At 40.5% G+C, this 27,594-nt stretch overlaps 1 protein-coding gene and 1 pseudogene across 2 annotated transcripts in view; both read left to right on the forward strand.

The window, feature by feature from the left end:
• The first annotated feature begins 1,553 nt into the window (after positions 1-1,553).
• The window catches only part of Rab6a (RAB6A, member RAS oncogene family), a 39,573-nt gene continuing 13,532 nt past the window's right edge, over positions 1,554-27,594 (forward strand). Inside the window, exons 1-4 of one of the 2 annotated variants that reach the window (XM_060367669.1) lie at positions 1,554-2,089; positions 24,024-24,082; positions 25,632-25,685; positions 27,055-27,160. In XM_060367669.1, coding sequence (XP_060223652.1) covers positions 2,020-2,089; positions 24,024-24,082; positions 25,632-25,685; positions 27,055-27,160 — 289 coding nt within the window. In that variant the 5' untranslated portion in view covers positions 1,554-2,019. Of the gene's footprint in view, positions 2,090-24,023; positions 24,083-25,631; positions 25,686-27,054; positions 27,161-27,220; positions 27,327-27,594 lie in introns of both variants that reach the window. The other variant, XM_060367668.1, reaches the window with a different exon arrangement.
• Positions 13,699-16,432, forward strand: LOC132647271 (cytochrome c oxidase subunit 4 isoform 1, mitochondrial-like; annotated as a pseudogene).

The following is a 27,594-nucleotide window of genomic DNA, read 5'->3' on the forward strand; positions in this document are numbered from 1 at the left end:
CCACCATGCCTGGCACTAGAAGTTTTTTAGGGGTTTTAAAGGGTAGATTTAGTGCCTCATTCATGCTAGAAAAATCACTCTACTACTGAACCATAGCCCCACCTCTTATTTTGTTTTGAGCTCACTCTGCATCTTGGACTAAGCTGGAACTGATTCTGTAGCCCAGGCTTGCCTGGACCTGACAGCAATCCTTCTGTGTAGCTTCCTGAGTACTGGGATTACAGATATGAGGCAGAGGAATAAAATAACTAGCTTTACAAAGGCCAATATAGGAGTTACCACTCCAGAATCCTCTATTAACAACTTATGTTAATAGGATTTACTTGTTATAATAAATGAGTCAGCATCAAAATACTGTTTTAACTAAAATTCTTTTTTATTTTTGTCTGTTTTTTTTTTTGTTTTTGCTTTCAGGGATCCTATTTAGATGAAAACTTACATTTAATTTTATTCGTTATGTAATTGTCCACATTATGCTTAGTTCATGTTTTCTTATGGCAGTCACGATTTTATTATTGGATCGTGAATCGAATTGACAATCTGCAGAAAAATGGAATTGCTTCGTATGACTAATTTAAGGGAGGCGCATTCAAGCATATCATGCTTTAAGGGGAAAGAATGATATTTTAAATACCCCTTCCCCAGATTTGTGATCTTGTTGAGCCTCACCTCTGGTATGCTGTGTGACCTTTTCCAACTATCCCTATGTGGAGAGCTATTTCTTATTTTCAATACGAGGGGTTTGGTTTAAATGACTTCTGAACCCATTTCTTGCACGTAGACTATGGTCATCATCTGACGTTGTGAACACCTGAAAACAAGGCCACTCAACAGAGGATCACGCCAACAGACACCAAGGAACTAGACGGCTTGACAACAAGGAGGGAGCAGAGGTTCGAATAAGAAAACCCCGATTCCACTTCAGGGCTAATGTGGAATTTGCAAGTCATTTTCTTGTACGGGGCTCCAATTTCCTCACCCGCAAAAACGGAGAGGACCTGTTCCTGGTAGTTATGAAACTCCAAGAAGCAACGGAGAACGTACGGAGGAAGATGCCGAGAGAGGAATTACGTCTAGAAGAGCGAGCGGGTGACAGTGAGAGCAGGGGAAGGCGAAGCAAGGCTCCGGGCTTAGCGCCCACGCTACACCTCCGCGCGACCCGACCCCACCCACGCGGCGCTGCGGCCGCTCCACCTCGATTCCGGCTCCGCCTCCACCCTCTCCTCCCTCCTCCAGTCCTGCCGCGTCGCGCCACACTTCCCATGGCCGCCGGGACCCTACACCTTCCCCCCGCGCGAAGCTCGCGCGCGCTCCCGCGCCGCCGCCTCGCTCAGCGCCAGCCCGCTCTCCGCTTCCTCTGATTGGCTCGGCTTGCCAGTGACGTAAGCGCTCCATTTCCCCACCCCCGCCTCCCTTACCCGGAACTCGGTCCCGCCTCCTCCTGGCTGCTCCGGAGGCCCGTCGAGACCCGGTCGGCCCCTAGAGCTGGCGAAACCAGGAAGGCGGTGGCGCGCACGCGCACGCACGCGCGCACGCACGCCCGAGGCCGGCGCGGCGGCAGGCTCGCGCCCGGACTCGCCCCGCGCCGCGCCAGAGGCTCGCGCACTCAGCGGGTTGGGCTGCGGCGGCGGCGGCGGCTGTGGGAGCCCGAGCGCTGCGCGTGCTAGGTCCCAGACGCGTCTGCGGCGCTCGCCCCGCTCCCTCCGCTCGCCCTCCGTCTCCGCGCCGCGTTCTGAGGGAAGGAACGGCGCTGGGTAGCGGAGCCCGAGCGCACCCCGGGCTGCCTCCGACACCGCCCTGCGGGCCTCGCTCGGCGCCAGGCGGCTCTGCGGGGAGGCGGCGGCGGCCGTCGCTCGGCCGAGAGTCGCTCTCCCTTCGGCCTCGCCCTCTGCCCGGGCCTCGCGGCGCCGAGAGCACCCGCCGGCTGCCCTCCCGCGCGTCCCTCTCCGTCAGCCGGTCCGAGCTGCAGCGCTCTGGACGAGGTCTCTGGACTGAGGCGGCGGCTCCTCCGGCTCCATCATGTCCGCGGGCGGAGACTTCGGGAACCCGCTGAGGAAATTCAAGCTGGTGTTCCTGGGGGAGCAGAGCGGTGAGTGCGCCGCTCCCCCGCGCCCGGCCGCCGGCCGCGCTTCCCCGCACCGCCCCCGGCGCGGTCCCCCGCCGGCCGCGGCCCCGCGCCCCTGCCCTCGCCCCGGGCCCCCGGCTGCCGCTCGCCGCGGCGGCTCCTCCTCCCCAGGACCCGTCGGGCGTTTGGCGGAGACCCCCGGGCCCCGTCCGCACCCCGCCGCCCGCAGCCGGGCCCTCCCGGGCCGCTCCGGCCCTCCCGGCCTCACCCCGCCCAGCCTCCCGTCCATCCCTTTCTTCCTCCGCTCTGCGTGGTCTCCTCCGCCCCGGCCGGCCTTCTGGGGCCCCACCCTTATTCCTTGCCCTTTTTTCCGGTTCCCTTTGGAACTGGGAGTGAAGTCCCACTCCGGGAGGCCCCCCGACTCGGGAAACGGCCCCTCCTCAGCCTCGCTGAAGGAGGGTGGGATCTGGGCGTTGTTTTCCCCCGAGGCTTGGCTCTGAGTTGTACGGGTCTCCCTCCCGGAAGGTGGGAAGTGGTCGTCATAGGAAAAAAAAAAAAAATCAAACCTCGCTCAGTTTTCACCTAAATGAAGAATTACTTAGAATGAGAGAGTTAATATATTTCAACTGGAGGCGACTTGAAAAGAGGTGGCATTGGCAGTGACGATTTTTGTCCCTTGGGCTGAGACGGGTTGGAAAACCTTATTTCATCGTTGACAATTCTTTTGGCAGTGTTGATGCCTTTTCGATCTCTGCCAGATGCTATGTCATGATCAGTTTACTTCGAATTTTTTTCATCTCACCTTTTTTCTCGTTTCAACGTGAAACATCATTTGAGTATCTTCATGATGATACTAGCAAGGGTTAAAGGGTGAAATGTTAATTATTATTTTGTTCTTGAGTACTTTCCAGTTACGTATTTAAGATGCGAGAGAAGGCTTAAAAAACATCTTTGTTTCATAGGATTGCCTTTGGGTAATAGGGTAGTAATAGATCCATCATCTAGCTCTCTAAATTAGGTTAAAATGCCATTTGAGCAAACTGATTTTTTTTTTTTAATACCTAATATGTCATAGGGTCTTGTGAGTGAAATGTGAGTGAAATTGTAATGTCATTTACCTGGTCAAGGTTCTGCAGTCACTGTACTTCCTAATACACGGTCCTAATTTTGTGATGTTGTCATGAAGATTACTTGTGCCAACAGTTTTATTCTGTATTATACAAACTGAACAGTAATTCAGAGATCTGAATTACTTCCTTTTTCCCTCCACTTTTTTTTTTTTTTTTTTTTTTTGACCATTAAAATTCAGACACTGGGGGATTGGTTCCAAGTAATCAAATACTGAATACCTACTAGGCATCTTAGATGAGGTTATGAAGAACATTTTGAGTAAAAAGTATATAACTGATAAAATACCCTTAGCTTTTATTACTAGCTTGAACTATTTATACCAATTTGGAACTTTATAGCAGGTTAACACTGGTTACAATTTTGCCTTCAGCAGGACCTGGGAAATAATTTTTTCTTAAGTATAAGATGGGTCAGTGAGGAAAACAGGCACTCACCACCACATGACAACCTAAATTCAATCCCCAGCTCTCATACAGTAGAAGGGGAGAGCCAGTTCCCAGAAGTTTGTCCAGTGATCTCCATGAACAAGTTTTTTTTTTTTTTTTTTTTAATCCAATGAGCTTTATTGGATGGAAATGGAGGGAGACAGAGAAACATAGTGGGAGGTGGGGGCACCCCAAGAGAGAGAGGGGAGAGCAAGAGATGATGTTTTTTTTTTTAAATAAGCATTTCCTTAGGGTAACTTGATGAAAACCTATGAAGTTGAAGTTGGTCCTCATCCAGTTAGTGTTACATGGCAGTTTCAGGACAGTGCCATGGGTAAAATAAGGTTCATTGGTCATTATTAATAAATAGGTTTGGATGTGCTCATTGTACAGTCTGTGGAGATTGTTGGTTGCCTCATGTGCTACAGGACTATTTAGTTTGCACAAAAATCCATTGTTCTTTCTGTTGAAGTTTTTAGCATGAGTAAAGTTTTAACTTGTAACTAACTATATGCAGGGCCTTTGAATTTCTGAGTGTTTATGTTGTAAAATATATTAGAGCTATATCATCAGCCATAGTAAATTAATTTTTTAAGGTTGGCAAAGTAATGTATTTCACTGCAGCTTTTTCGTACTCGTGTGTATGTGTGTGGAGTGAGAGACAGTCTTACTGTGTAGTCCAGGCAGGCCTTGAAGGTATAAGATCCTCTTGCATCATCAATCAGCCTCTCGGGTTCTGTAATGTCTTTCTTTAGATAATTTTATCAACTATTCCTTTTCATGCATTCCCAGTCCTCCCCGGGTGGGAACAAATAATGCGTTTTTAGATATAGCTATGTATGTGTATATTTCTCTGTATTAGTATTTTAGAGTTATAGAAAATTGATAAGGTCGTACAGGGGATGCCAGTGCTTCCTGCACTCTGTTTCCAGCTAATACCTTAACACTAGCAAGGTACATCTTTTAAAATTATTGACTCACTATTGATTTCTTATTATTAACTAAAGTACATCATTTGTTTAAATTTTCTTAGTTTTAAAACACAATGTTCTTGTTCTGTTTTAGCTCTTCTTTCAGGATGCCACATTACATTGAGTTATATTTCCTTAGATTTCATTTGCTTACTTTAGGATTAGCTTGCTTTTTGCTGTTTAGAATTATGAGGTTAGTTATCTTTTGAGGTCATCATATTGCTAAGTTTATACCATCCAATACTTTTGACACTGAAAGATTGATTTGTGTTTTCACAGTCAGTGTCTGTAGGGTTGTGTGTTTTTTGTTTTTTTTTTTATGCATTAGCAAAGGTCTGTAGACTATGTTACATTGATGTAACTTGCTATGAATTATTTATTTGTAGGTCTGTTAGAATTCCCCAATTCAGCTTTTAAAGACTCTAGTCTTTGGCTTAGTCTTCTTTGTTTCCTTAATAGCATTTACCACATTTATAATATTTTATGTGTTTGTTTTGTCTGTTTTCCCGAGAAGAACAGAATGGAAGTTTCATAAGATAAAATTATCATCTTTTTATGTTCACTAATCCTCTACTGCCTAACATAGAACCAGTCTCATGGTAGTTGCTCAGAAATGTTTAGTGACAGAATAATAGTTAAATGTAATAGTAGCCAAAGCTAATAGCATATGTTTTTGTTATGGTTAAAATTTACGTTTTCTCCTTGTGCAATTAATAGTTCAGTAATTACTTTATATACTTACATTATTTGATTATGTACAAGGAATATTCCAGATGTTGGATTTTGGATAGAGGAACTAGTAATTTAGAGTCTTAACCATTACTCTAAAAAAAAAAATTCACATATCTGCATATTACACTTTTTTCTTTTTAATTTAAAACAATTTTTTTTGCTGTTAGTATAATACAAAAAAGTATGTCAAAAATGCAGATGATGTAGTCATGTGATTTTATTTAGCCCTTCAAATGAAAAATACCCTGCTCTGTAATGAAGATGAGCTGTTTCAATACTTGGCAGATCTAGTTAATAGCATGAGTCTTGGGAATCTTTTTTTCTTTATTTTAGTAGTATATGATAAAGGAACGTTAAACTACATAAGTCCTAAAGTCTCCTTCAGGAGACTCTTGTTGTTATCAGTCTATTGTCTAGAAATCTAGAGGGACTTATGAATGTCATTAAGTGGTTTACAATGGATTTTCCTGCAAATGTAGCTGTTCTTGATTGTTAGGAAACACGATCGCAAAGAGAACCTGCACGCCTGACACCCTTTTCACTTCGTATCACCTTTTTTTCTGTCAACTTTTGAACTATAACATACAAGATAGGGGAAGGGTGTCAGAAACCAGTAATACTGAATGCCATAGCTGTGTAGTGCCGGCCGCTCTGCGGTACAGGGCGGCGTGTGTTTCTTCTCTGCGAACTCCTTACGGATAGAGCCTATTAAACCACTTAGTTTTTCAGTACACTACTTAAGCATTTACCAAGCACTCCATTTGCCAGACTCACAGGAAAAATTTACATTTAATTAGTCTTCATAATAGCATTATAAGTACTGTTCATTATTTCTGTAGATAAAGAAGCTGAAATATAAAAAGATGTTGAGTAATTTGCCAAAGGTCAGTGACCAGTACAAACATAAAAAATTTGAACTTTGTGTTCTTGATCGCTGCTATCAACTTTTAAAGGTTTAAAAATAAGATGCAGAAAATATTTTCTTTGAGTCTCTTAATTTGCAAAATGAAACTACAAGGACAAAATGGCCTGATACTATCTAATCCAGTAGCTCTCAAACTGATTACTGATCCTAAGAGATCTCACAAGACACCCTGCAGGGTTGGGGAGTGTCCATGAATCTCATGGGTCCAGAATATTAAGATGTCATATGTTTTTTTCACTTCTTTTATCTTATAAACACATAGTGCAGTTTCTAAGAGCCTACCTGGCATGTGAACATGTCAAGAAGCAGCTGTTAAAATACAGCCTCCTTCAATTGAGTTAAACACTAAGGAGCTTTGCAAATAATAGAAAACACTGCCACTGTCACTAAATTTTTTTTGTAACAGTTCTTTTCATAAAAATTATATTAACATGCAGTGAGATTTATTACTATGTTGGATACATTAATTACTTTTCGTTTTTCATAGTTAGATTTTAGCATACTAAATCCTGATACAGTCTACATAAACAGAATTCTTTAGTGTCCTCAACAATTTGTAAAAACTACCAATCCAACCACAAATGATCCCAGTACTCCAGGTAGAGGCAAGAGGATCAGGAATTCCAGGTTCTCCTCTTATTCACTGAGCCATCTTGCTGGCTCTACCTTATTAATTTATAGCAAGATTTACCACTGAACCTAAAGTTTGCGGCTTTCTCTTTACTAGCTGGATAGCAAGCTCCAGGAATCTTGCTGTGTCTGCATCTGCAGTGCGATTGCAGGTGTGCATTGCACCTACCTTTTCTTTCTTTTTCTCTTTTAATGTCAGCTTAGGTACTCAATGCTTTACTAACTAAACCATTTAAACCACTTCCCCAGTCCCTAGATGACTACTTCCTGGAGTGTGTTAGTGTGCTTGTGTGTGAATGCATAAGTATACATACCACTTGTATTCGTGGCCTGCTGAGGTTAAAAGAGGTTATTGGATCCCACTTGGAACTAGGGTTAAGAGACAGTTGTGAGCTGCTATGTGGGTGCTGGGACTTGAACGTATGTCCTCTGGAAATGCAGCAAGGGCTCTCTAGTCCGTGTGTGTGTGTGTGTGTGTGTGTGTGTGTGTGTGTGAAGGTCAGAGGTCAGCCTCAGGTATTATTCCTCAGGAAGCATCCACCTTATTTTTTTCAACAGTTTCTCACTGGAACCTGGGGTTTGTCAATTAGGCTAGGCTGGCCTGCCAGTGAGCTCTAGGGATTCACTGTTTTTTTTCCTTCCCAGCACTGGGATAACAAGCTATACAGCCTTTTCCATTAGTGCTGTGGAGTAAACTCGGAAGTTCATAGCTTACATAGCAAGCACCTAAAGAGAGAGAGAGAAGGAAAGAAAGAAATAGGGGCTGAAAAGGTGGCTCAACAATTAAGAATACTTGCTGTACTTTTTAGCCCCTAATTTTCTCTTTAAGAAAGAGCAGGAACAGGCAGGTATGAAAATACACTGTAATCCCAGCACTAAAGAGGGTGAGGCCAGGGCTGGAGAGACAGCTCAGAGGCTGCTCTTCCAAAGGTCCTGAGTTTAATTCCCAGCAACCACATGGTGGCTTAAACCATCTATAATGAGATCTGGTGCCCTCTTCTGGCATGCAGGTGTACATGCAGGCAGGACACTATACATAATACACACACACACACACACACACACACATTATAAAAAAGAGGGTGAGGCAGGTAGGGCAGGCCAGCCTCGTCTACATAGTGAGTTTGGATAGCAGCAAGCACCTTTATATTACTTAATTATGTTTCTATTTGTTTGTTTGGAGATGAGAACTCTCCAAACACTGTTTGATGTGGAACTTGCTATCTGTGCTGGGTTGTCCTCAAATTTACAGAGATCTGCCAACGTCTGCATTTCAGTACTGAGCTTAAAGGGATGCCCTACCATGCCCTGCTAATTTATTTTTATTTGTATGAATATTTTGCTTGCATGTGTATATTTTAAACCATGGGCATGCCTGGTGCCCTCAAAGGCCAGAAGAAGAAGGTGGTGGAGCCCCTGGAACTAGAGTTACAGACAGGTGGGAGCTGCCATGTGGGTAGTAGAAACCAGACTGGGCCTTCTGGAAAAGCAGCAAGTGTTCTAAACCCCAAAGAGCCATTTCTCCAGCCACATAGGTTTTTGTAAATTCATTTCCCTTTTACTTTATATCTTATCTGAAGTCCTCAAAAAATTAGTGATTTTTGACTAAAATTTTTTTTGTCTGTTCTACAGATAATATGGAACTTGTAGGCCATTTGATGTGTTTGTTTTTTGTTGTTTGTTTGTTTTTCCCCAGTGCAGGTTCTAATGTTAGGTCTTTAGTTGTCCAAATTTCTATAGAATTACTGCCTTTCTGAACAGTATAATTCCATTATTGTTTTTCCTTTTTTTTTTTTCTTATATATAAAAGGTTTATTAGGTGGTTATGGAGAGAGAGATGGGAGAGCAGGACATGATGGGAGAAAAGAGAGAGAGAGGGAAAGAGAGAGAAGGGGAAAGAAAGAGGGGGCGCCCCTATAGAGAGGAAGGACCAAGAGAGCAATTCTTTTTCCTTTTATGTGTGTGTATATATGTTTGTATGTATGTGAGTGCATGTGTGAGCTTGTGTGTGGATGTCAGAAAACAACATTGGATGTTGTTACTCAGGTCTTGTCCTCCCTGTTTCTCTCATTGACTTGGCACTCACTGGTTAGGCTGGGCTCGCTGACAGGCCACAGAGCCTCAGGAAGCTACCTGCCTCCTCCTTCAGTGCTAAAATTATAAGCAGATGCCTACATAGCTCCCCTTGGAACTTTCTTTTTGAGATCAAACTTAGATCCTTTTGCTTGTTTGCATGACTACTTAACTGATGGAGCTCTCTACTTAGCCCACAACTATCTTGTTGTTTTGGGGAGGTAGGCTGGGGGAGATAGCATCTCACTATTGTGCCATGCTGAACATTGAACCAAGGACTTTATATATGCTAGCTAGGGAAACACTTGCTTAACTATGCTATGTCCTTAGCCTCAGTAAATGGATTTCTGACTCTGTGTTTTTGTCTTCCTATGTACATAGCCTCCTTTCTCTTTATATAGTACAGGCTGATCTGAAACTTGCAATATTTCTGCCTTAGTCTCCTGAATAGGAGTAAAAGTGTGAGCTATTCCTGGGTTATGAATTTCTTGTTCATAGTTATACTTTTAGCTTATTTTGTAGTGAATTAGCAGCACTCAAAAATTTAATACTTAAAGTAGTAATAGCAGAAAATAGAAACTTCAATGTGGGCACTTTGGGAAGAGGGTCAAAGAGATCACTGACTCCCCAAATCCATCCATCAAGTGACTTTAACCTTACTTAGTATCAGGAAGTCTTTGTAGTTTCATATAGGAAAGACACATAAAAAGAAAAACCAAAATAAAAATAAAGCAAGGTTGAGGAAACTTAACCTAGGAGGAGAAAGATTTTTATATCCTGAGTGTTTGGAATTTGTCTATAGTCAATGACTTATTGAAGAAAATGGCAGCTTTTTAAAAGACCGTTGGAGCTGGGCACAGTGACCCGTGCCTGTAATCCTAGCACTCGGGGGCAGAAGCAGGTGGATCTCTGTGAATTCGAGGCCAGCCTGTTCTACAAAGTGAGTTAGGACAGCCAAGGCAACACAAAGAAACTCTGTCTCAAAAAACAAAACAAAAAGTTAAGACACCATTGGTGTTGGGCTTGTTGATGCCAACCTTTGAGCTCAGCACTCACGAGGCAGAGGAAGACAGATCTCTTGAATTTGAGTCCAGTCAGGGCTAAAAAGCGAGTTACAGCCATGTCTACACAGAGAAAGTCTGTCTTGAGAAAACAAAATGAAAAGGGCCATTAAGTTTATCAGAAGAATCAATTGGTGATTTTTTTTTTAAGAGAATAGTTTTCAGTAGAGTTTTGGGGAGTTGGGGCTTCACAAGTGTGGTGGCTAGTTTTTTGGCAACTTGATACATGCTGAAAGGAGGGAATCCTGATTGAAAAAAATGCCTCCATTGGGTAGGGCTGTAGACAAGCCTTTTGGGGATTTTTTAATGATGTAGAAAAGTACAGCCCCCTCTGGGTGGTGCTGCCCCTGGACAGGTGGTCCTGGGTTGTATAAGAAAGCAGGCTGAGCAAAGCATTAGCAGTGTTCTTCCATGGCTGCTTCTTCCGTTCCTTCTTCCTATGATGGGCTGTGATGTAGAAGTGTAAGGCAAACCCTTTTCTCTAAATTGCCTGCAGTCCTGGTGTTTCACAGCAGTAGAAATCCTAAGACAGTCACTAAGCAGTAAGCATGATGTATTTGAATAGTTAAAGCCAGGGATTAGAGAGATGGCTCAGTGGTTTAAGAGTGCTGGCTGTACTTCCAGAAGACCCTGGTTTTATTTCCAGCACCTACAGTTGCAGCTCACAATCACCTGTAACTTCAGTTTGAAGGGATCCAACATCCTCCTGGATTTTTCCCACACAGATACATATGTAGACAAAACATAATACACATAAAATAATTTTTTTTAAAGTAAAAGTTAAAGGCAGGCTTCCTGCCCATACCTGTAATTTCAACACTCAAAAACTTGAGGACAGCTTGGTCTACAATGAGAGATTCTGTTTTTTTGTTTTGTTTTTTTAATTAATTTGTGATTTAATCATGTGTTTTTGCATTCTTCAGATATTTTCCTTTGGGGCTGGAGAGATGGCTCAGTGGTTAAGAACACTGGCTGGTCTTCCAGAGGACCCAGATTCAATTCCTAACACCCACATGGCAGCTTATAACTGTAACTGCAGTTCCAGGGGATATGACACCCTCACGCAGACATATGCAGGCAAAACAGCAATGCACATAAAAAATTTAAAAATCAAAAACAATATATTTTTCTTTTTTTTGTTTTGTTGGGTTTGGTTTTTTCCAGACAGGGTTTCTCTGTGTAGCCTTGGCTGTCCTAAACTTGCTTTGTAGACCAGGCTGGCCTTGAATTCACAGAGCTCTGCCTCCCTGAGTGCTGGGATTACAGACGTGACCCACAGAGCCCAGATATATTTTTCTTTTTTAATTATGAAAAATTTCAAATATATAAAGTAGAGAGAATATCATAAACTATTGTTTCTTCAGTAGATAGTATTCTTTTAGCTACCTACCTACCCACATGCTGCATCTCCCAAAGTCTGTTTTGATTCTTTATAAGTTGTATCTACTTATTGTTTATGTATATGCACACACTCACACATGCTATGGTTGTTGTGACAGTCAGAAGACAACTTGTAAGAACTTTCTCTACAGTGTGGGTTCTGGTGATCAAACACAGGTTATTAGACTTGGTAGCAAACACCTTAACATGCTGAGCCATCTTGCCCTCCCTCTCCCTTTGTTTTGGAGACAGTTTTATGGTTTTTAACTCCTAATAGTATTTCTGCTTCAGCCTCCCCAAGTACTGGAATTAGAGGAATGAACTACCATGCCTAGCTTAAAATGGGTCATTTTGAAACAGCTTACTTTTGTGGGTCCTAAAAGATTGAAGACATCATTGAGAGTTTTAAAAAATTTTTATTTATTTTATGTATGCAGATGCTCTGGTTTCATGCACACCAGAAGAGGGAATCAGATTACATTATAGATGGTTGTGAGCCACCTTTGGGTGCTGGGAATTGAACTCAGAACCTCTGGAAGAGCAAGCAATGAGTGCTCTTAACTGCTGAGCTATCTCTCCAGCTCCACATTGAGATATTCTTGACATGTGTGTATACATGTGGTTGTTCACAGAGGATACTCTTTATGTGTTTGTTATTTACTATTTTGAGTTATAATTTTTGTAGATTGTGGTGTCCAGTTGAGCTCTGAGGTGTGAGAACTACTCTGTGTTTGTGTTGTGTTGTCTAGTATAATAATGCTATGACTGGGAAATTGATTTTTCCTTTTTTTTGTTTGTTTGTTCGAACGGGTTTTTTTGTGTGGCCTGAGGCTGGCCTCAAACTCACAGAGATCCATTTGTCTCTGCTTCCCTAGTGCTGGCATTAAAGGCTTGTGCCACTACACACACACACACACACACACACACATGACCAATTTTTTACGTTTTATTTAACTTTAAAGTCAGTAACTTCTGTAGTTAGTAAACTTTCTTTCTGGTCTAACCCTTCTATTAAAATCAAAGAATACATCCTCAGAAATACACATATGTACACTTGGTGGTGGGGGGATCTATAGTATAATCGGGGCTGGAGAGATTGGAGAGATGGCTCAGTAGTTAAGAGCATTTGCTGATCTTCCAGAAGATCTGGGCTTTGTTCTCATTACCCACACAGTGATTCACAACTGTCTGTAACTCCGGTTTCAGGAGATATCACACCTTCATTTGGCCTCTGAGGCCATCAGACATGCGCACAGTTCAGGCTAAACACTCATACACATAGATAGATAGGTAGATAGATCGATCTTTAAAGTTTTATGATGTATATAACACTTGTAATTCCCGAATTTCAGAGGCTGAAGCATGAGTTCATTGCCAGCTTGTGCTGAGATAATGCTATGGTAAGATCCTAATTCAGTATGGTTGAGAGCCTAATAAAGGAGAAATTTAGCCACATTTGTACTGGGGTGGGGGAATACCAAGGGATCAAGATCATGTCAAAACTCTGTACTCTAAAGAATGCCAAGGATTGGCAGAAAACCAGCAGAAGCTCTGGAAAAGGATTAGAGCAGGTTTGCTTTTAGGAAGAACCAAGATTGCTAATGATTTAACCTCAGGTTTCTAGTCTCCAGAACTGAGAGAATTAATTTCTGTTTAAGTTATTCATATTTTACTATGGCATATTTAGCAAGTTACAATGTGTAGTATTATTTTGCAACAAATATAAAATCCATCTAGCACTTCCTGACAACTGTAACAGTAAATATTTATCTTCCTTTACTGTAAGACTACTAACATTTTAAAAAACTTACTATCATTTTAAGTGTATGAGTGTTCTGCCTACATGTATGTCTATGTACCACATATGTCTCTGGTGCACATGGAGGCCAGAAGAGGGTGTGGCATCCCCTGGGCCTGCAGTTATGACAGTTGTGAGTTGTCATGTGGGTGGCTGGGAATAAAACTAAGGTCAGCTGTGAGCCACCATGTGGATGCTTCTAAGGAAACCAAGGTCTTCTGAAAAAGCAGCCAGTGCTCTTAGCTGCTGAGCTTTCATCTCTCCTTCTGGCTTCACTACTCAATGTTTTTTGAGTAGTCAAACTACATCCTTTTTGTTATTGTTTAGTTTTTGTTTTTGAGACAGGGTTTGTCTGTGTAGCCTTGGCAGTCCTGGACTTGCATTGTAGACCAGACTGGCCACAAACTGATAGAGATCTGCCTCCCTCTACCTCCCTGAGTTCTAGAATTACAGATGTGTGCCACTGCACCTGTTTGTTTGTTTGTTTGTTTTTTAAATTAAATCTAGTTTCGTTCTTATTTCCAGGTGTTAGTGTATTTGTTTTCATGTGAAATACTATTAACTAATGTTTGATTACTTACTGCATATCATGTCCTGTTGTGATACCTTAGTTTTAATTAATTTAATCCTTAAAGTGATTACTAAGAGCTTTTCTGAGTGATTGGTTTTTGGACTGGAGCAAGGAAAATATAAGACGTTTCCTGGAGTTGCTGGTGATGGCAAAATGTAAGAAGGTGCTTAAGAGGAAAGGAGCATGTTGAGGGTGTCTGAAGTGCAGTGTCACAGTATTTGCTGAATACCAGCAAGGCCATGAGTTTGATCTCAGCATCACAAAACAAAACTAGAACTATTTTTAAAAGTTCCCAATAAATAAAGCTGGAATACTTTCTTTTTTCAATTCTGGTTTATTTATTTTTTTAAATTATTACAATTTATTCACTTTATATCCCAGCTGTAGCCCCCTCCCTCATCCTCTCCTAATTCCACCCTCCCTCCCCCTTCTACCATGCCCCTCCCCAGTCCACTGATATGGAAGGTCCTCCTCCCCTTCATCTAACCCTAGCCTGTCAGGTCTCATCAAGACTGGCTGTATTGTCTTCCTCTGTGGCCTGGTAAGGCTGTACTCCCCTGCAGGGGGAGGTGATCAAAGAGCCAGCCACTGCTCCCCTTACTACGGAACCCACTTGGAGGCTGAGCTGCATCTGAGCAAGGGGGCTAGGCTATCTTCATGTATGGTCCTTGGTTGGAATATGGGTCTTTGCAAAGACCCCTGGGCCCAGAGTTTTGGAATACTTTTAACAACAAAATAATTTGCAGTGTTAGTTCAGAACCTACAGAATTAAAATATTTGAGTCTGTATTATAAATATTTAAGTAAAGGAAAAAAGAAAGTTTTATTTTTATAAAAGAATCCTAATTAGGGGTCTGTGAGATGGCTCAGCAGTCAAGAGCACTGGCTGCCCTTCCAAAAGAAAAGGACCAAAGTTTGATTCCTTGTGCCCACATTTGCAATTCCAGTCCCAGGGATCAAACACCCTCTATTGGTCTCTGAGGGCACTGCATGCACATTGTACACTGACTACCTTGCAGGCAAAAAATTCATACACATATAAAAATGAGTAAATAAAAAATTAAATTCCATTTAATAAATACAGCAAGAAGTAAGGTCAATAAAACATTTCTATTGAAACACTGCGTAATAATAGCTGTAGATAAGGTACCTCTGATGAACATTAAAATTAGCCAGGCATGGTGGCACATGCCTTTAATCCCAGCACTCTGGAGGCAGGCAGAGGCAAGCCTGGTTGATCTACAGAAAGAGTCCCAGCACAGCCAGTGCTCTATTACACAGAGAAACCTCATCTTGGAAAAAAAAAGAGGAAAAGGATGAAAAAAAAAATTCAAAATTAGTGAACAGAAGTTTGAGAGAAGAATGTTTGCTCAAGTTGAAACACGAGATAAGTTATATGAGAAAGAAGCTCCTGACTGAAGTTGTAGAAATAGTCGAGTGAAGTTGAAAGCATCTGGAGAATGTTTCATTTTTCCAAATAGGCAAATTCTTTTGTAAAGAGGTAATTACACATATTCAGGAATATCCCTTTAATATTGAACACATAATGCTCAATAAAATAGTTATTGAAAATTAAGTATTCACTATTTACTAGTTTTAGTTGGCCCTCTTTGCCTCAGTATAACCTTTCTTCTTATCAGAGTATCTTAATCACGTATGTTTACTTAATTCAGTGTTATATGATATTGGCAGGAGGTGGGATACGAAGAAAAATACAATAAAATGTTATATGAAGCTTGTTTACATAGGAAGGAGTGTTTACCCAAACTAAAGGTACTTGATCAGTTACTTGGAATTTATTCTTATGAATAGCAATGGTTCTCAAATACCATTTATGGGACTGCCTGCATTAGATACCTATGCAGACATTTTTAATATAAATGCCAGGGCTGAAGATATACTCATCAGTTGAGAACACTGGCTGCTCTTCCAGATCTGAGATCTTCTACTCACAAGCAGCCGGGGTGTAGAGGGCGGTTGCCAGGGCAGCAGAGGCAGAATGTTGGCTACCAGAGCACTTAGCTTAATTGGCAAGAGAGCCATTTTTACCTTGGTATGTGTCTGAAGCACATGGGAATGGTGTGAAGAATGAAGACTGTGTTCTCTCTAGTTATGTTGATTGGCATGCCTACCCCTTGCCTAATGTGGCCCGAGTCAGGCTGCTGTCAGCTGGAAGGCCCTGAAGGAGAATGCTGGCTGGAGCAGCCTGGCCAGGGATAAGAAAGTTCAGTTGTACCACATCCAGTTTATACTGCTTCTGAGATGAACAGGAGCACCAATGGGTGGAAGACAGTTGTAGGCATAGCCATGTTCTTTATCAGCTTCACTGCTCTCATTCTGATTCGGGGAAGCCCTGTATATAGCCTCATTCCTCATTTGTTTGAGACTGGGTGGCCATGTAGACCAAGTAGACGCGGGACATGAAGGCCAACCCCATTCAGGGCTTCTTAGTAAGACCCTGCTACTTGCCAGTTCCCTCCCCTCACTCAGCATGCCAGAAACTGCTGTGTCCAACAGTCCATGTTAATAAATAAATGACCAGTTAATGAGAAAAAAATTTAAATTAAATAAAAGTCTGAGATATTTTCTTATAGTAACTAGCACTATTTTGTCTACATAGGATTGCTTTGGCTGTTCATAGTCCTTTGTGTTCCCGTGTGAATAGTTTGATTGTATTTTCTAGTTCTGTAAAGTATGTCATTGAAATTTTGATTCGGATTGCATTGAGTTCTGTAGGTTGCTTTTGATATTTTACCTATTTTCGCAATATTAATTCTGCTAATCTAGGAGTATAGAAATCTTTCCATTGTCTAGTTTCTTCGGTTTCTTTCTTCAGTCTTATGTTTTCATTGATTATCTTTCACTTCCTTGGTTACGTTTATTATTAGGCACTTAAAATTTGGGGTCGTGTGAAAACTGGTTCAACAGTTACGAACACTGGCTGCTCTTCGAGAGAACCTGGGTTCAATTCCCAGCACCCACCCACATGGTAGTTCACAATCATCTGTAACATTGGTCACAGGGGATCCAATACCCTCTTCTGGCCTACCTGGGTACCAGGCATGCAAGTGTTATACAGAATATATGTAGTGTGTGTGTGTGTGTGTGTGTGTGTGTGTATCATCTACACACACAATAAATAAATAGAAAAGATGAAAAGTTTGTTTCTTTATTTTAAAATTTAAGATACTTTACCCAGTTCCTTGTTAGTAATTTTGTTATTGGTATGAAGAAAAGCTACAGATCAGTGTGTCAATTAATATGTTAGACTTTTACTGAAAGTATCAGGTCTGTGAGTTTTTTGATTGAGTCCATAGCATTTTAAAATCGGGTTATCCGTGAAAGGACTTCTACCTTTCCTGTTAGTATCCATTTTATATACTCATTCTCTTAACTTACTTCTCTAGCTAAGACTAGGGTGGATTAGTTTGGTTTTTGGTTTTTGAAGACAGGGTTTCTGTGTAATAGCCCTGGCTGGTCTCACACTCACAAAGATCTGCCTGCCTCAGCCTCCCTCCTGTGTGCTGGGATTAAAGGCATGTGTCACCACACCTGGTTGGCTGTTTTTTTAATAAGATTCATTTTACTGTTTTTAATTGGGGGTTATGTATATGAACACAGGAGCCCACAGAGGCCAGAGGAATTGGATTTCCCTGGAGACTTACAGGCAGTTATGAGCCATCTGACATAGTTATTGGGAATTGAACTAAGTGCTATGGAAGAACAGTACGTGTTCTTAATGGATGAGCCATCTCCAGCCCAGTGTCCATTTAGACAGTCTTACTATGAACTACTATGAACTTACATAGCCTAGCCTAGCTATGAACTCAGAGACCTCTCTGCCTCTGCCTGTGCTAAGAGGCCAGGCTAAGATTCGAGCACTACACTGAATAAGAATAGGGAGAGTGGGCACCTTTTTTTTGCCTCATTCCAGATTTTCAGAAGAAATAGTATTTTTCTCATTCAATATAACATTGGCTATACGTTTATCATATATGGTCTTTATTTTTTTTTTTTTGGTGATATGTTCTATCATTCCTAATTTCTTAAGGACTTTATCATGAAAGCATATTAAACCTTGTCAGGTGTTTTTCTGGAGCTAAGTAGATGGCTCAATTGGTAAAGTGCTCAAACATGAAGATTTTAGTTCAGTTTCCAGCACAAACATAAAAACTGGTCAGGGATTGGGGGACAAGATGGAGAGATAGCTGAGTGGTTAAGAACATTTGCTACAGCCAGGTGGTGATGGCAGCAGCAGCACACACCTTTACTTCCAGTACTCAGGAGGCAGAATGGATGTCTTAAGTGGAGACCAGCCTGGTCTACAGAGGGAGTTCCAGGATAGCCAAGGCAACACAGAGGAAACCCTGTTTTGAGAAAAGAAAAGAGCATTGCTACTCTTGCAGAAAACCTGGGTTTAGTTTCCAGTTACATGGTGATTCACAACCATTTATAACTTCAGTTCCAGAGGATCCAATATTCATTCTGACCTCTGGTGGCACAAAGCATGCAAACATAAATACATAAAATGATTTAAAAATCTAAAAATTTTGTTTTGTTTTTGAGACAGGATTTCTCTATGTAGTCTTGGCTGTCTTGGAACTCAATCCATAGACCAGGCTGGCCTTGAACTCAGAGATTTACCTGCTTCTGCCTTCTAAGTGCTCGGCTTAAAGTTGGATATGGTGGTGTGAAGCTGTAAAGCCCCCCATTCCTACTGCCAGGTGGGAGGTGGAGACAGGAGAATCAGTAGGAAACTGGCCTAAATAATACAGCAGCAAAAATAACAAGAAACCCTGCTTCAAAAACAAGATGGAAGGAAAGAACTGGCTCCTGAAAAGTTGTTCCTTGCTTTTCCTGACTTCCTTCCTTTTCCTCCTTCTGCTCGCTTGCTCTAGAACACACATACATGCACAATAAATAACCTTAATTAGACAAACAAAAACAAGGTAGAAAGTGATTGAGGAGCGGTGCTCAGTGGTGCATGCCTGTAATCCCAGCATTCTGGGAGGCAGAGACCAGCCTGGTCTACAAAGTGACTCTGGGGATAGTCAAGGCTACACAGAAAAACCCTGTCTCAAAAAACAAAACAAAAAGTGATTGAGGAAAACACCTAAAGTCTGCCTCTGTATGCACACATACATGCATCTTCCAAGATAATTGTTTAATGTCTGTTCTAAACTATTTTATAGTGTATTACATTAAATATGACGTGATAATTGTTAAAATCATATTCTGTGGTAACAATAGATGAGAAAATTGGGATTACAGCAGAAAAGCTTGGCTGCAACCAAATCTCATTGTATTATATCAAAGGATGTCTCACTTGAGTGTTGCAATTCTACAGCAACAGAAATCAACTAAAACACACTAAGCTGCTGCAGTAATTCTCAAATAGCCTGAAGTTTTAAAACACAAAGACAACTGGGCTTGGTGTCACATACCTTTAATCCAAACCCTCCCAGAGGAGGCAGAGGCTGACAGATCTCTGTAAGTTGAAAGCCAGCCTGGTCTACATAGCAAGTTCCAGGACACCCAAGACTACAGAGAGAGACCCTATTTTAAAAAACCAGCCATTTTCTATAGAGCTAGCTAGATTGAATCATGATTTGGAATCATGATTTAGTTTCTCCTAAAATTACATTAAAACAAAACCAAGCTGAGTACTGTGGCAAGTACCTGTGTTCCCAGCTACCTGAGTGGGTAAGGAATTCAAGCCCAGCCTGGGCAAAAGTGTATACTACCTTGTTTCTGAACATTTCAGGATTGTCTAGTTTTTTTCAGTTGTAAGTTTCTTGCTAATTTTCTTAAGAAAACAAAAAAACTTGTGTATGAGTGTCCTACCTACATGTATGTATGTACATCACGTGTGTCTGCTGCCTGCAGAGGTCAAAAGAGGGCACTGGATCCCTTAGAACTGGAGTTAGAGATGGTTGTAAACCACAATGTGGGTGCTTGGGAACTGAACCAGGATCTTCTGTAAGAACAAAAAGTGCTCATAACTGCTAAGCTATCTCTCTAGCCCATTTGTTAATTTCCATTGAGGAAAAAAGAAAATGTGTGTGCCAAAGGGAACAGGACAGGATCATGGTATAGTTCTCCTACTTACTGTGAAGACCAAAGTGCCTTTGAATTTGCAACAATCTTCTTGCCTCTCCTTTCTGAATTCTAGGGTTATAGGTGTGCACCATCACACATACCAAAGGTTTTCCCTAAATAGAACTTGGCAGAAAATAGTAAGTTTTTTTCCTCATTCATCTGTAGAGTGAGAATAAAAATAAAATTTTCTAAAAACATCTAATGCATGCAAAATTGGGAATAAAATACTGTTATTGGGAAATTGGGGTGGGGGAATGAGACAGAGTCTCTCTGCATAGCCCTGGCTATCCTTGAAGTCACTGTATAGACAAGTGTGTTCCCAAACTCACAGAGATCCTCCTGCCTCTGGCTCTTGGGTACTGGGAATGAAGGCATGTGTCACCATGCCCAGCAGAACATTGTTGTTACATTTCAGGGAAATAGTTTAAGCTACAAGTGCTTTTTAAAACCTGAATTTTCTTACAGTATTCTTGAGATGCTGTAATAAAAGGAAATATAAAACATCTGATCTCTGCCCCTTTTGGGAAGGGTGTGAGTCAGAGGAAATACGAGTTTTGGTCTCAGAGAGATGGAGATGTTTATTCAGTTGCTTAGAGATTTTTATATATTTCTGGACCCAGTTGTGTTCCATTGATTTTTCTGTCTTTGAGCCAGTATTCAGAATCATACTTTCTGGACTCTGGTAGTTTATCGAAGTCAGTTTTGAAGTTGTTTACTATTCTCAGGATTGCTCTAACTATTCTGTTATTTGTATCTGTAAGTAAACTTCAGAATTGATTTGGTAATCTTTTCAAGAGGCTGTGGTGACTGGGCTCGTGTTATATATGATTTAGGGAGTCATTTTAGCATTGATTCTTGTTTTGTTTTGTTTTAATTATGTATTTGATGTGTTCGTGTGTTTCGGCTGCATGTGTGTCTATGCATCCAAGTGGATGCCTGGTGCTCTTAGAGTCCAGAAGAGAGAAACATAACCTAAAACTGGAGTCATCATGTAGGTGCTGGAAATCGAATCTCCTCTGCAAGGGCAAACATCTCTCCAGCCCCCAATGATCGTTTCTACCAACTATATATATCTTTTCATTTCTTTAGTGTTTTTTTTTGGTTCTTTTTGTTCTTCTTTTCTGAGATTATTCTGTTGTATTGAGTGTTGGAGTCTTACACATGATGTTAAAGCTTATTTGGCCAGGTATAGTAGTGCATATCTTTAATGCCAGCGCTCGGAAGGCAGAAGCAAGCAGAGCCCTGAGTTCTTTAATGCCAGCGCTCGGAAGGCAGAAGCAAGCAGAGCCCTGAGTTCTTTAATGCCAGCGCTCGGAAGGCAGAAGCAAGTAGAGCCCTGAGTTCTTTAATGCCAGCGCTCGGAAGGCAGAAGCAAGCAGAGCCCTGAGTTCTTTAATGCCAGCGCTCGGAAGGCAGAAGCAAGTAGAGCCCTGAGTTCTAGGCCAGCTTAGATTGCAGAGGGAGTTCCAGGACAGCCAAGGCTACATAGAGAAATGTTGGTATACTTTTTTAAAACTTTTATTTACATTTCTTATGTTCTCCCTACACCACCCTAATTCCTTCCAATATCCCAACACCGTGTAGGAGAGAGAAAGGCTTAGTGGGAGAGGGGGTGCAGTTCTCTTTGCTGCTTCCTGCTGGTTAGAGTCTTTGGGTTCCTTGGAGCCAGTGCAATCCTCCTTTTCAGGAAATCTCCCAACTTCTTGTCTTACTGCATCAGCAGCAATCAGGAGCTGCAGGGGGGAAGCAGCAGCAGCCTTGTTCTTTCGTGGAGCTATCCCACACTCAACTGGGCTTTGGCATTTATTCTCGCTCCAGAGTCCTCAGATTTAAACTATCCGCAGCTTGCAAAGAGCATGACCTCTGTGGTCATGTAGTAAATGGACATACATGGAGGCAAAACACTATACATATAAAAAATATTTTTAAAATTTCTGAGTGGAGCAAACATTGTGGTACATAAACATCACAGGCAAAACACCCATACATGGACAGAAAATACCAGTCATTTTTTAAGGAATTTTAAATATTTGGTTTTTTTGAGACAGGATTTCTCTGTGTAGCTGGGATTAAAGGTGTGTGTCACCACCACCCAGCAAAAAGGAATTACTTTTATTTTTTAATTTATTTGTCACAAATAAATTATCTTTTTATCTCAAGCTGGCTTAGAATTAATAAATTATTTTAATTAATTAAATTTAGCTAATAAATTTAATTAATTATTAATTAATTTAATTAATAAATTATTTTAATTAATTAATAATTAATAACTTATTTTAATTTATTTGTCACAAATAAATTATCTTTTTATCTCAAGCTGGCTTAGAACTCACCATGTGATCCATACTAACTTGGTTATTTGTCCTTCTGATATTATATAAGTTTAATTTTGAAAAAAAACTTATTTCTACCTTCAGAAATTAATTTTTTCTTACATTTTAATCATCTATTTTGAAAGCAGGTATTTTTTTCCTTCAGCTTTTCATATGGTATATAAATGAAGGGGTAAAGATAGATAGAAGTCAGGCTGGGCAGTGGTGACATACACCTTTAATCTCAGCACTTGGAAGGCAGAGACAGGCAGATCTCTAAGTTCGAGGCATACAGAACTCTACAGAATGAGTTCCAGGACAGCCAGGACTACATAGTGAGATCCTGTCTTGAACCTTGCTCCACTCCCACCCCCCAAAATAAAGAAGCCAAGATCATCTCTAAAAGTTGTAGTGAAATAAAAACTTAGGGCTGGAAAGATATCTCAGAGCTTAAGAATACAGAACAGTTCTTGTAGAGGACCTGAGTTGGGCTCCCAGCACTTATTTTAGGCTGTTCACAGCTCCCAGTAATTCCAGAGCTGAGATTCATGACCTCTGACCTTTGTAGGCATCCGTACTTACAAGCATATATCCCCTGTACACATGCACAGGTACATATACACATAATTTAAGCTGAAAAAAATATTTTTTAAAGAAAAACAAAACTAACTTAACAATCATACTAAAATGCCAATGACTGGATGTGGTTTTTATCCTCGCTGAAAATATTGACATTTTAGGGAGCATTTGAGAAGTTTACTAACCTGCTTTCTTTCTAACTTATAGAATGTATTATATTTGTTTTACTTTGTTGTTTTGAGATTTTTGAGACAGGATCTCACTAAGTAGCCCTGATGGTTTAGAACTCACATTGTAGACTAGGCTGGCCTTGAACTAACACATCTGCCTGGCTGCTTGCATTTGTTTTGTATTAGAGTCCGTGTGAAATGACTGGAGAATAGGAAAGTAATTAGATATGGTTCTTGTTCTTAGTAAGGAAATTCTTGGTATTTCACTCTTTCAGTCTAGTAGCACTTTTCCTAAAAATGCCAACGCTAAGCTAAATTATAGCTAGAGAATGAGTGACATGCTTGTAATCCCAGTGCTGCAGAGTCTGAGGCAAGAAAATGGCCACAAATTTGAGGCCAGCCTGGGCTAATAGCAAAAATTAAAATTGTAGATCTTTGTAATTTTCTTACCAGTGAAACAGAATATGCCACTCTGTAACTGATCTGAGCTTGAGATGAGTTTCAGAACAACTTCAAAGCCATCTTTCTAGTCTTCCAGTTCTTAGAGCCCTGATAATCCATGTCAGGACTATTCGTCTTTTGGTGCTTTTTACTCCTATGGATTACATTTGATTCACTAAACAAATTGAGCATGAGCTGCTATGAGGTTTCTTTTGTTTATTTGTTTCCTGCTCCCACTGGGCCCAAGTAATACCTACTTTTGCTTTTGTAAATTTGGACTATCAACATGATATTTTGTTCCATCTCATCTCTTCATTTTCCTCAGCTTCTAGCTAAATACTTTTTGCCTGGGCTCTTACTGTGAGGAGATCTTTGTTATTGAAAAAGTCCCAGCTGGGCGTGGTGGCGCACACCTTTTATCCCAGGCTTCTGGGAGGCAGAGGCAGGCAGATAGATGTGAGTTACAGGACAGCCAAGGCTACAAAGAGAAACCCTGTTCAGGAGTGGGGTGGGGCTAGGGAAGAAAGAAAGAAAAAAGAAAGTCCTGACAGAAAATATTGACTATGTTTTCCGTTCAGTTTAGTTGCAATTCTTTGAGCAGTACCTGGAACCTTAATGTACTTAATATGTCCACTAAGCAAATTTCTCTTTTTCATTACAGTTGGAAAGACATCCTTGATCACCAGATTCATGTATGACAGTTTTGACAATACCTATCAGGTATTTTGTTTTTGCCAATTTATTAAGTTTATCTCTTAATATTAAAAGGAGTGTTTAAGGTGTTTTAAAAAGTTCATTTATGTCTATGAGATCATAGATTTTAAAAGTGCATTTTTTTTTTTTTTTTTTTTTAGTTTTTTTAAGATTTAGTTGTTTATATTTTATGTATGTGAGTGCTTTATCTGCCAGAAGAGAGCCTCAGATCCCAGGATAGATGGTTGTGAGCCACCATGTGGTTGCTGGGACTTGAACTCAGAACCTCTGGAAGAGCAGACAGTCCTCTTAACCATTGAGCCATCTTCACCCTTAAAAGTGCTTTCTATAATGTATAAATTGATACATAAATATAAAATTTAAATGATCTTGTCCTTAGTTTGCTTTTTTTCAAAATCTATTGAAAAATGATCTTTATTATCATCTGGAAGGAATTAGAAATGATATTATATTTTTTAATATAGAAAATTCATCTAGTCTGAGACTTTTGGGGGGATTTGTTTCAGCTTATATCAGAGGATTCAGGCCATCAAGACAGGAAAGTTATAGTGGACTAATTAGTTCTCGCTACCTGTTAGTGGATCAAGGAGGAACATGCCAACACACAGCTGCTTTTTTTCTTTGAAAATTAGTGTTGTTCATTTTATTTTATATTCGTGTTTTGCCTACATGTATGTATGTGCGCTGTGTGCATGCTTTGTGCTGTGGGGATCAGAAAAGGGCATTGGATCCCCAGAACTGGATTGTTGTACCACTATGTGAATGCTGGGAACCTGCTTTCCTGCAAGAGAACTGCTCTTAACTGCTGAGCTGTCACTGCAGCCTCCATGTTCTAGTTATTTTTAATTTATCATTCTATTTAAGTTTTAGACTTAATGTCCACTCCGTCTTACTCCCCAGTTTTTGTCTGTTAAAAGTCTTCACCATTTAACCAGGCACTTAGTATTTTACACTGTGTTTGGATCACAGGAAATAATTTTTGCTGAATGATAAAGAGAAAAGTTTGCTTCCTTACTTTAATACACTACTTCTATATTAGAAAAAATATGTCTCTTTGGAAATCATATTTGTGGGTCTCTGGCTGCCTGTGGTACTAGAACAAACCATTATGTAGGGAGTTTAGGCATGGTTATGTTTACATCAACATAAAATTCATTTCATAAAATTGCTGTTGGGGCAGATAAAAGCAATTCTGACTATGGAACAGTAAGATACTCAGACAAAGATTTGTATTCAGATATTTGAATGGTAAAATATGCATACAAAAGTCTCCATTGTCTTGTTCTCTATAAAATGAGAAAAATCGGTATGAAAATGAGTTACCTTTCATGAATGAGGATAAGAGTTGATCACGTAAAGGGCCTGAAATAAAATTAGTCTCCAACATAGAGCAAGTACATGGAAGCAGTTAATAGTGGACATGTTCATTCTTGCTTGGCCAAAGTGTTGTTATGTCTATTCATTATTTCTTTCATAGTCAAATCCTGTTGTATCTTAAACTGTTGGCTACTACCAAACTATTATTATTTGCTAACTCTTTTGTTTTGTTTTATAGGCAACAATTGGCATTGACTTCTTATCAAAAACAATGTACTTGGAAGATCGAACAGTGAGTAATGTTTTCAGTGTGCAGTTTTCTGTAACACTCCAGGCTAGAAAAACTGGGATCACAGCAGCAGTCAGTAATTGTCACCATCAATAGTACTTAGCAGAATTACCAAAATTTGATCTTGAGAAAAATTTACTACAGAGTTGGTTTTGGCGCTTTGATTTTTTATTTCCAGTGAACATCCAAAGGAAGAAAGTCAAAACTTGTTTGTAAAATCCTGATGTCCTTAGTCTTATTTTGCCACCTTGATTTAGAAAAAGGATAAGAGATTTATAAGACAAACAAATTTTCATGAAGAAATTTTGAGCACTAATCAGGTCATTCAGAAAGACTTTATAATTTGTGAACTTAAAGACTTTCTTTGTCAGAATAGAATGCATAACAGAGTGATTAAATAGGGAAAATGTGTATTTCTCTATCAGATTTAAAATTTTTCATATTATTGGGTGTTATTGTAAAAAATTATATTTTATCCTACTACTCCTTGAAGAGCTTCCTGTCATCACTTTAAACAGTGAATAACTTAATGCACCCAAAATAATTATTATCTCTAATATTTTTCTTATTTCTGAAGTATGTGAATTTTTTTGGATGTTTTCATATATAATACAGTTTTTTTTTTAAATCTTGAGAGCTTGGAAACTGCTTTGTGTGGGTAAGAAAACTTATAATGTGGATGTGGCAGGAAAAAAGTAAAGAAATGTTATTTAAGATTGCAGAATTTAGCCAGGCGTGGTGGCTCACACCTCTGTGAGTTGCAGGCCAGCGTGGTCTACAAAGTGAGTCCAGGACAGACAGGGCCATTATACAGAGAAACCCTGTCTCCAAAAATCAAAACAAAAAAAGATTGCAGATTTCTCTCTCTCTTTGCTTCCCCTCCCCCATTATCAACACTCTCTTAGGCACAGATGTGTAGGAGAGACAAAACATGGTGTCACAGCCCCAGGGAGACCCACTCCAGCCTAGAGAGGCTTGCAGAGAAGCAGGACTTTCTTTACTCTGTCATCTTGTAGCTTGCGGTTTTCACTAACATTTACCTTCCTTCTCTCTCTTTATGCTTAGTATTTGAACATCAAGAGTCTGCTTATGATCATTTGGAAGACACTGAAATTGAAAGTTACAGGCCTTATTTCTGACTCTCTGAAATCTTTCACAGATCGTTTTCAGTGATTGTACTTTCAGAACAAGCAAGTTTGTAACCCTGCTCCCTTTTCAGAAAGGAGCTTTTATGTTGTTTTCTTTCCTCGGCTTTAAACCTCTGCATGAGTTGTCTACCACTCATGTTACAAAAATCCTTTCTTTTTTAAGTAGTATTTTTTGGAGTTTTTGTTTTGGCTTTTTTTTTTATTTATTTTTTCCCATCCCACAGATCAGGCTGCAGCTGTGGGATACTGCGGGTCAGGAACGTTTCCGTAGCCTCATTCCCAGTTACATCCGTGACTCTGCTGCAGCCGTAGTAGTTTACGATATCACAAGTAGGTATACTGCAATGGCTGACCTTCCTTCCTTGCTTGTTTGACTGGTTCTGTTGTTAGGTGCGATTGCAATTGTGGGACACAGCAGGCCAAGAGCGGTTCAGGAGCTTGATTCCTAGCTACATTCGTGACTCCACTGTGGCAGTTGTTGTGTATGACATCACAAGTGAGTGGCTACGCATTTCTACTCTTCTTCCAGCCTCCAGTTTAGCTGCATGCCTGTTTTGTCTTGTGCTTGTTTTCCTTACTGGCCTGAGAAACGTTTTACCACAGCAGACTGAATCACAGACTAGCCAAGTCAGAAATCCTTGCCTCCATTGTTTGTACCAGTATGCTCTATCTCTGTGCTAGGGTTTTCACCTTCAGAAATTGTCTTTTGGATCCAGTTTTGAATCTTTTTCTAGGCTTTCATGGTATCCTCTTATCCATAAACT

The sequence above is a fragment of the Meriones unguiculatus genome, chromosome 14 (assembly GCF_030254825.1).
Source record: "Meriones unguiculatus strain TT.TT164.6M chromosome 14, Bangor_MerUng_6.1, whole genome shotgun sequence".
NCBI classification, from domain to species: domain Eukaryota; kingdom Metazoa; phylum Chordata; class Mammalia; order Rodentia; family Muridae; genus Meriones; species Meriones unguiculatus.